We start from the raw sequence: 9,944 nt of genomic DNA, 5'->3' as shown, positions 1-9,944 counted from the left end.
AACCTGCTTATGATATAATAAAAGTAGCATTTGAAAATAGCAGGGAAATGGTTAGCAATTTAAGACATCATGTTAAGATAACATAGAAAAGCTCTACAACCATATATTAAACAATTAATAATCTTGACATAATTTGACAATATAGAATATGGTCAAAGTTTTTACTGGTCAATGAACAAAGACTTTTTATTATAAAGCAGAAAAAAAGACAAATATGCTAACTGTGACTTTTTTGTTATTATGCAAGATCAAGAGCATTTATAGCAAGATAATCTTCACCTTTATAAAAAAGTATTTTGTTCACTGTATGTCAGTAGCCAATGTCACCCTCTTGAACACTGTGTGTACCTGCCCTCACCCATGTCAACTCCACACTCATCACAGAAAGGGAAATTTGTGTGAATTGTACTGTATCAGAAGTAAAGAATTTAGATTAAACAAACAAAAAACAAGCCTGTTTCATGTCAGTCAGTGGCTACTGAGTTAAGGTCTCCCTGTTGCCATAGATCTTCATTGTGGCATCAGCAGTTCTAACAAGGCCATGGTCAATGTCATTTTAGGCCATTGGAAGGAGTTTGTAAAAGTTCCCATGGGAACTTTTCCTATCTCCAGAACTATCTAAAGTTCAGTAAGCTGACCAACTGGAAGTGACGTCATAGAACAGGGCATTCTTCACAGAAGTGTCTGCAACAGAGCACGTCCCAGAGGGAGAACTCTTAGTGACTGAAGCATATAGGAAATGATATTTGGAAGACGTCTTGAACAGACACTCATGAAACAGAAATGTTGTAAAGTCATCGAAGCCATCCCTTCTTGTTATCCAAGTATGATCAGTTGATTGATTTAATAAAACTGAGGACCAAGGAAGAACAGAAACACAGCCTCCAATAGCAAGTACTCACGCTGTGATCATTGAAGTGGGAAGTGATTTGATTTTAATGCTGTGTGTACCACTCAGCACCGTGTTTAACTGAAAGAAGAAAATCACTCATTTTTTCATCTCCTTCCTTAATGGACACTTTGTGTAATCTATCTATTGTTACTAAACTTAATATAAAGAGCATATAATAGTTTTCACTTTTAAATTTACAGCAAGCATGAACATTTTTAACTCCTTTTGATTTATACTGTTATTCCTTTTCAGAATGAGGTTCCAAATAATCTGCTCAAATGGTAAGAGCATTTTGGGGCTAGTAAAAGTGAGCCAATAAAAGAAATTTCTTATTTACAGTTTCTAATTATTTTACAATTAGGAGTGTGACAAAAAGATCAAACTAAATAACATGTCAATTAGTATGTTGCTCTAAGAAAGAGAGATTCTAATGAAATCACAGAAAATACATGCATAACTTATAGATACTATTTTACTAATACAGTCTTGAAAAATTAATTATTAGCATCATAAATTATCCTCAGTAGGCTAAAGAAAAAAAAACTGACGACTCAATCTACAGATCTATAGTCCCCTAGAAACCTATCTTTAATTTTGAAATAGTCCTTTGAACTGTATATAAATATGTACTCTTTCCTAAGGGCACTGTGCCTGCCACATCAGAGCTCTGCTCGGCAGCACATCTGCAAATACAACTCTCTTCTCTCTATAGCCACAGAATATGAAGGATAAAGGACCACAAAAGACAGAGGCATTTGGAGACAGTGCTTCTATCCTTTCCCCCACCCTGTTTTCCTTGAGAACCTGACCAAACATTGACATCCCTGGAAAGTAAAAATTCAATAGATTCCTTTAAAACCCATGTAAATAAGGTACTTAGCACTGATGTAGGCAGTATCGGATTCTTACTTTATGCCTGTATTGGATAACACTCTGCACATGAGCATCAAAAAGGTTGTTGTTTTTTTTTTTTTAACAAGAAGAAAGAACTTAAGAGAAGCATTTGTATGAATCTTTACCTACCACACACCTATATAAACACTGCATCAACAAAGCTTTAGACAAACACAAATGCTGAACCTATTATCTAATCCTGAATATTCGGTAACATTCATGTAAAGGCAAGGAAAGCAAATATAAAGAAACAACAGAAACAAAACACGCTACAGACTACCACTTAAAATAACAAAAACCACGCCTTGCAATAATGCATTAGGAGATGCTGTAGATTAAGAAATCATGTATCCCGGGTGCTCCTAAGGAGACAGAAAGTATGGTCCTTAATTATACTCATTCTTCCAGCTGGGCCAATGATCTCCTAAAAGAAACAAGAAAAGGAAAAACAACTATAGAATGATCACCTGACATCTTATATGCATTTGGATCACTGTCTCACAGATCATTAAGAATAAATTTAAGTGAAGTTTGACACATCAGTTTCCTTTTTCATCCAAGAAGATGCACTGTTAATAACCACATATACAAACAAATAGAGAATGGTTCCTGCCCTCACTGGGTTTAAATTTTAGTCAGACTGGGAAAATGGAAGTATCAGGCCAACAGCATTTTAATTCAGTTAAGTCAGTGGATGCTCAGTGTAAAAATGCCATGGTGTCTTTTCAACTGAATTTGACTCATCACCTTGACCTGATAATTAAATGAAATACAGCTGGAGATGCAAATATGCATCTACATGCATATAAATGTTTTCCTGTTCATATTATCTTGTTCAGATGTACATTTATCACATAATTTGTTTTAAATATGTCAGGGTCATTTAAGGGGTCGTCTCACCTTCTACATAAACAATAAAGACCTGGCTCCAACCCCAGCACACTATCTTCCTCAGACCTCTTTCAAATAGCAAATCTCTATTGAGCCTCTGAATTTCACCCCCATACTGTTCTAATCTCTGCTAGTAGAAGGATACATTCGAAAAAGTTCTCTGTCTGAGGTAGCTCATGTGCTAATGGGAAAAGCAAAAGTTAGTAGTCTGTATACACAGCTGTCAGGTAACAGTGGGCATGAACATCTGGTAGCCAGGGCTATCAGTAGGTATAGTGGCAGCAGCAAAGTAGAGTGAGGAAGTCAATGACAGGGACACTGTTCTTGTTTATGAAGAGCACTTACTTATGAAGTGTAGATACAGCTATTTAAACTACTTTTAAATGTGTATTTATTATCTCCTGTGCAGTATTAAGAATAATTCCTAGTTTCTATATAGTTTAGATATATTTACAGAGGCGTGAATGTATGTTAGCTGGCCATATAATAAGCCCCAAACCTTCAAGTGAAATAGAAGGCCAGAAATAAATACAGTAAGAGGAAAAGAGATTCTACAAGAGCTTAAAAAAAAAAACAGGATGCTCTCTGATCCATTGTGAGAGTTGAAGTAACTATAAAAAGCCCAAAACCAAGTCACCCAGGTGGGGTGCGGTTGCTGTTATCCTAGAAGACAAAATATAAACTCTTTAAATCAAATTACTTATGTGACTTGGAATATTTGTTGTTGACATTTAAAATTTCCCTTTCCTTCCTTAAAGTTCCTTTCATGAGAAAAGAAAGTATGAAGATTTTCAGCTAATAAAAGGGAAAGGAAGCTTTTTAGGCTTGTTTAATCGTCACCCTGTAGACACTTCCCTTATTCCCTCTACATGAAACACAAACAAATGAAAACAACAAGAAAAATAAAAATTTCCAAGTATGCTATCCTCTCTTCAAAGCCCAAAGTCTAACACCTTGTTCTATGTCAGCAACCAACATCCATGACCTAATCTTATGGAGTGTGAATATAAGGTACTGGATTGGAAGAGAAAGTTGAACATCATACTTTCACTGGGAAATTGGGGAAATAAGAAAGACTTGACATTTGAGGTTCCTTCTGGGTGAGTGTACTCACAGACAGTGATGATCCAATGCTCAATCAGCAGATAAAATTACCTTTTATTTCCATGGAACCATTTTGTTTCTCTTGAGCAGTAGCCAAGGTTTCTCTCTGCACAGTGTCCATTTCCCTTATGTGCTCCTCAATAGCTGTGATCACTTTGCTGGGGACAAACTTCAAGGTGCTGATGTCACCAAACACCTGTAGAGTGGTGAGAAGATGAACAAATATTTCAATGAAACGGTCAAAACGTACTGTCTTTTTCTTCCACTATCCCCTAGAGAAAGAGAAATTATAGCTTAGAAACCCCTGGTTGGACACTATTCTCCTAACCAGAAGATTATGATTTATGGTTCATAGTCCAGTCCATTTCTAACTTTCACAATAATTTTATAATGATCTTACAAAGAAACAGAGCAAAGATGAAACAAGTAAAAATACATATAGAGAGTGAATTTTCCAATCTTCTGTCCCCAAAACTATATACATCAAAAACAAGTCTTAAGGTCTGGAGGGTCAGCTCAATGGTTAACAGCACTTGGTCTTGCAGAGGACCCAGGTTCAGTTCCCAGCACCCACATATGATGGCAGGGTGGCTTATGACTGTGACTACAGTTCTAAGAGATCTGATCCTCTCTTCTGGCACCCATGGGTACTGCATGCACATGGTGAACATACTTGCACACACACACAGAAAAAGCCAAGAATAAGCCCCCATCTTTGGCCTTTAATGTCTTTTCTAAGGATGAGTCTTATGGCACATTCCTGCAGCCCAGCGCTCAGGACCAAGATATTGGGAATTGGAGGAGAGCCAGGGGTACACAGTGAGACCATGCATCAGAAAACCTAAATCAAGGAACAATTTTAAAAATCAATATTTGCATGGTGAAATGTAGAGAAGACGAAAACTGTCTAGGAAACAGAAGTCAACAGTTCTGTTGGAAGGAAGTTGTTGTCCAAGGAGGAGTTTCCAGAGACACAAGACTGCCTGGCCCTGTAGCAGAACTCCCATTTATTCAATTTAGGTTTATTCCTGGACTGTCTATCATAATCACTAATGTCACTGACTTTATTCATATCCTATATTTTGAATATATCTTGTACTATCAAGCATTATGCTGAAGGTTTGTATTCCCCCAAATGACCTCTTGATGAGAAGCCACCCATAGCAGCAAGGAAGGGAGCCACTTCTACAGATAAAATTGGCAAATTAATTAATTTCTCTGGAGAGCAAAGAGGACATCTGCTTATCAGACAAACTCTTCTTTGGTATCAGGAACCATTTTCTTTCTCTAGAATAACTCTTCGATCTCTAAGAAGCTCATAAATCATGCAGCTAGCCAGTCACAATGCCTCTTTCCAGGGTAGGCAAATGGGGGTGGTGAAATACCAGGATGAGAAATCTTACTTCTGAGAGAGTGAGCATTAGGAATGAGAAAGGATGGGATGGCCTACCACATGGAGAAAACATTTTCAGCCAGAACAGATTAAACAGAGAAGGAATTTGCCTTTGGCATCCCAGTCCTTACATCCTACCAAACAGCTACGGCTGCTCCACTTTTATTTAAGCTAATAAATACCCCTCATGATTAAGGAGATATAGATTGGATATTTGGCCCTTTCCACAATTTCCTATTCCAAGTAATAACTTCTGCTCTGCCCACTCCACTTCTAAGTGTCCTATAGCCACCTGAAAGCCACCTGAAATTAAACTCTTTGCTTTCACTTTCTATCTATCTATTTTCTTATCTTGTGGCATAAAATAAAGCTCTCACCTCAAAGAGAGTAAAGGACAGTTTCCCTTAAGTTCCATGTGTATATGTGTGTGGTGTGCATGTATGTGGGCACACATGTGTGGAGACTAGAGTTGATGTCAGACGTCTTCTCTGGTCTCTCTTCTTATATACTGAAGCAGGATCTCTCACTTAAGCCCAGAGCTTGCCCATTTGACTAGTCTAACTAGCCCTGTTGCTCCAGGGAGTCCCAGTCTTTGTCTCCTAAGTGCTGGGATTACAGGCAGATTGGCATTTATGTGGATGTTGAGGACCCAAACTCCGTCTCTGTACTTTACTCACAGTTTTGTGAAGTTTAGGCAGGCTACAACAAACTAGAGACTCTGTGCTTTAGGTCTCAGATGCTATGTAATGAAATTCTTAGCTTTGGGTATGGTGGAAGCTAAAGGTCCCCTAAGTGCATAAATTTCAAAAATTTCCCCTTACAGTTCTAAGTGCATACATTTCAAAGTTTTTTCCTTAGAGTTGAGAGGATAATAGGCTAAACACAGAGACGGACAATGAATGCTGGCTATTAAGAAGACTAAAGCTAACCCAAGAGAATTTGGTTTTTGACTGCAATATTCCAATCCTCCACAATCCTGGAGTTTGATTCAGTCTATCAGCCTTGTAGAACTTTAGCAGAAGTGTGCGGCATCATTTCCTAAGAACTTTGATTCCCAGTCTCTTGCAGTTATTGCTTTTACATATGTTCCTACATCTTTGCACATGATATTTCAACAAGGAAGTGTGCTGTGAAACATTGTGGACATCAAAGTTGTAGAGATAGATTATCTTTTCTATCATCTGGACTGCCTAAAATTACAAACCACAGTTGTATTTCTGGAACTTTCCCCATGTGCCTCAAGACATTTTTAAGTGAGTCATCTGCCAATTCTGCTGGGCACTTCTGAAGTATACATTCCAAACATTGAGCTGAACGGCACTCAGTCCTCACCAGAGTTATGAGCTCCTAAATGACAGGGTCACTGCCTTCTGTCTCCTGTCATTTGCAATCACTATTTGCTGTTAAGATTTAGAACAACCACATCAACCATTGCTTTCTATCCTAGGAAAGAAACAGTTGAGATGGCTCCTTGCTAAGTCCATATGATTCCTTAAAGAGAAAAAGGTGCTTGGGTTAGGACATGAAGGTGGTGGGGGTATTGTTTGCTGGAAGTTTAAGAACCCTAGCTCCTATCAGGACAATTCCTACTTAGGGTCAACTACCAGCAACTGTAGATTTCTGAATTACTCACATCCTTCTAATTGGCTCCTACAGTTACAAACACTCTGATTGCCCATGTTACAGAAAGCATCAGAATACACTTTTTTAAAGTGCTGTAGATGCACACGTGAAACACATCAAATTAGCACACATATTATTAGCTGCCAGGTTTAAGGAAGAGAGAATAAAAATATAACTAATTAAAGAAATGTTTTGTCGTCATTTCAGAACTAACTCAGCCTGAAGATGCTTTGCTTCCATTAGCTGCAATGTGATCACAGAGAGATCTTAGGCTATTTTAGATTTGTATCAGTCTCTATGGTTATTTTATTTCAAATGATTGTCCTGGCAAAATTAAGCTACAAATGCTATAGTTACATTCATTCTTTTATGGATTCTGCAGACAAATAGGGAGAAATGTCTCCAGAAAACAAACACATTATAAACACTACTTTCAAAAATTAGGAGAAAAAAAGCTGCATCAAATCAGGTATCATCTTTCAAAGGCAAAAGGGGATGGGCAATGGACCATGATACCATGATATTTTGTTGCAAACAGTACAATCTGATTGAGTTACAGAAAGTATGGTTTCGGCGGTTGTGGAAAAAAACAAAACAAAAACAAAAACAAAAAGACCAAGATGCTAGGTGGCCATTTCCTTCACTGCAATTGTATTTATATGTGCTCATATTTCTGGTGGGTCGATATGCATATAGGTGGATGCACATCACACATATACACATATATGCATTTCATTTTCATATTCTTTGACCCAGTAAATCTACTTTCAGGATCTACTTTCTTTAAGTAATATGGGTCACAAGTGATAATAATAAGTCATTGAACCCTAACTTCTACTCATCCATAAAAGTAACAACCACAAAATAATTGCATAATCTGTCAGAATCAACTTTTTCAGAGGAAACTCTGTTCCAACCTATGATGTGACTGAGGCTAAGGCCTTGGGGACCCTGATTTGAGATTCTGCAATCAAGAAGTTAGTGTTTATGATGGTGGACTAATCAAATCCAATCAGAGATACCCCCTTATGGCCACCAGGCAGTGTCTGAGGGAGAGACAGGGCCCTTGGGGACATGCAGAATTCTTCTTCAATAGGGACAGTGTGACAGTCCACTCTACCCAAGCTTCCTTCTCTCATGTGCTCAAAGCAGGACTGGTCCTCCTTGGTAGAAAGAAATGTCTGTGTGTCTTAAGGCATTACTAACTAGTGCAGACCTGTGGAGAGAGTTAGCTAATTGCTTGTTGGTAGTAAGAGAAGGCATATCCCCTAGTGTGGATTGGAAAAACAAAGTTGATGTTATTTATGACAGAGTATTTCGGCCACTTCCAACTGCCCAAAATATATGATACTGGTAAAGCTTCAAAGGCCATTATACTTGTAGGCTAGAAAGAAGACTTAAAGAAAAGAGGTATTCTGAATACAAATTTCAATTTCATTTTCCCTACAGGGTTTGTGCATTTACAGTTCACTGTGTGCAGAAAGACAGCAATGTTTGGAGGCCCAGGTAAATTAATGATGATTCTGCAAGACGGGGTTCAGCAGCTATCTGCAGCACAGTAGTTCACAGAGAGGGCAAAGAGTATATTCAAATTAGGGGAAATCATCAATCTCAAAAAACAGAACTGGAAATAATATGACACTCTCTAAGTTATGGGTGGAATCAGCATCATTTTAGAAAAAGAAGGTTTGCATTCTGGCAAAGTAAATCACTCATGTGACATTTCCTCAAGTGACTGAGCAAAGGGCCCCCGCTTGCCACTCATTTTCTGGGGTTAGCCGTGGTGGACGGTGGCAGCAGCGGCTCTGCCAGCCAGCACAGCGCAGAAATCAGAAGCCACAGTACTCAGTCCTGTCATTTTTGTAAAAGTGCACACTACTTGGTTGGAAAATATTCAGGGTTCTTAAGATTAAATATCTGAATATTGCTTCTGAACGAGCAGCTGTCGCTTTAAATCTACAGTCTAGTTTGTTTACTGGCTGTATTTAAATCCTTTAGAAAATGACACAAAATGGCAATAAAATCATTGTAAGTATTCTACAGGGGAATATAAATGCCCCTTGGTTACACTGTACGTATCTTTATACATAATTCTAGTTTATTTTCCTCATGATTATGTTAAATATGTAAAAAGCCTTTTCTCATAAAGGTAAAACTGCTAGATGTTTCCATGTTGTAATTCAGCATTAGTGTCAAGATTGCTTCAGAAAATAAGCCACAGTTACTATTTCATTCCTTTTAAGTGTCACTTGGCATACTGTATGTGATTTTGCACATAAAATAAACTTATATGATTTTATACCACTGTTTGGGAACTGTAAGTAATACTAAATATAATTCAGAGGATATGTTCATAAAGCTAATTGAGGCAAAGCGGCTATGATTTTATTTTTAAAGAAGGCTTTATATGTTGTTTTATATTTTCATTAAATAATTATTTCAGACAATTATGGAAGAATCTGTCTGTCAGTGAAGATCAAGAAACTAATATTTATTAATCCTTAAAGAGAAATGATATATGTGTAGCTAGTTCTTAGTCTAATATCGACACAATGACAAAATACATCTAAATCTTGAATATTATCTCTGTATGCAAATATAAGAAGATATAATTATATTTGTGGCCATCTTTTTTCCTTTATTCATGAGTGAATATTTTGATTCTTTAGGAAATTATCTCAGGTAACCTTGTCGAGAGAAGTAAGACAAAACCACACATTCTGAAAACACTCATTTTAAACAGTAACTTTGCTACTTATGAGTTTCAAATTTACTTATAGTATTGAATTACAAAGATTTCCCTAGTACTATAATAAATTAAGATTAATAAATTAAAGGAAATGTACACTATTTTTTCCTTTTGTTATCCTGAATATCTCTTCTGAGATTCAGTTCAAGGTAGGAAAAATAGATAGAATTTAAAAAGAATGCACTTTAATCACCTTAAACATTTAATATTTTCAAAATGTGTATGGCAGATTTAACTTCCCATTTGTACAATGTTCATATTAAAAATCTAACCACATATTTTAATTCACATATTAATGATAGTGTTTGGACTGTTTCAAAACAGTTTTAGTTTACCTTCTAAAATAATTCTTATGATTTAGAATCCAGATAAGTTTGCTTATCTAGTAAAATAAGGTT

General features: G+C 36.9%; 1 protein-coding gene across 1 annotated transcript in view; it reads right to left on the bottom strand.

Moving 5' to 3' along the window:
* Positions 1 to 3,335: 3,335 nt before the first annotated feature.
* The window catches only part of LOC131910750 (uncharacterized), a 280,595-nt gene continuing 273,986 nt past the window's right edge, over positions 3,336 to 9,944 (bottom strand). The window contains exons 19-20 of the mRNA XM_059262637.1: positions 3,833 to 3,977; positions 3,336 to 3,340 (exon numbers count right to left, since the gene is read on the bottom strand). Of these exons, the coding sequence (XP_059118620.1) occupies positions 3,336 to 3,340; positions 3,833 to 3,977 (150 nt within the window). The remainder of the gene's footprint in view (positions 3,341 to 3,832; positions 3,978 to 9,944) is intronic.

Source organism: Peromyscus eremicus, chromosome 5 (genome assembly GCF_949786415.1).
Source record: "Peromyscus eremicus chromosome 5, PerEre_H2_v1, whole genome shotgun sequence".
NCBI classification, from domain to species: domain Eukaryota; kingdom Metazoa; phylum Chordata; class Mammalia; order Rodentia; family Cricetidae; genus Peromyscus; species Peromyscus eremicus.
Note: the sequence above shows the minus strand (reverse complement) of the source record. Positions and strands in the feature narration are given on the sequence as shown.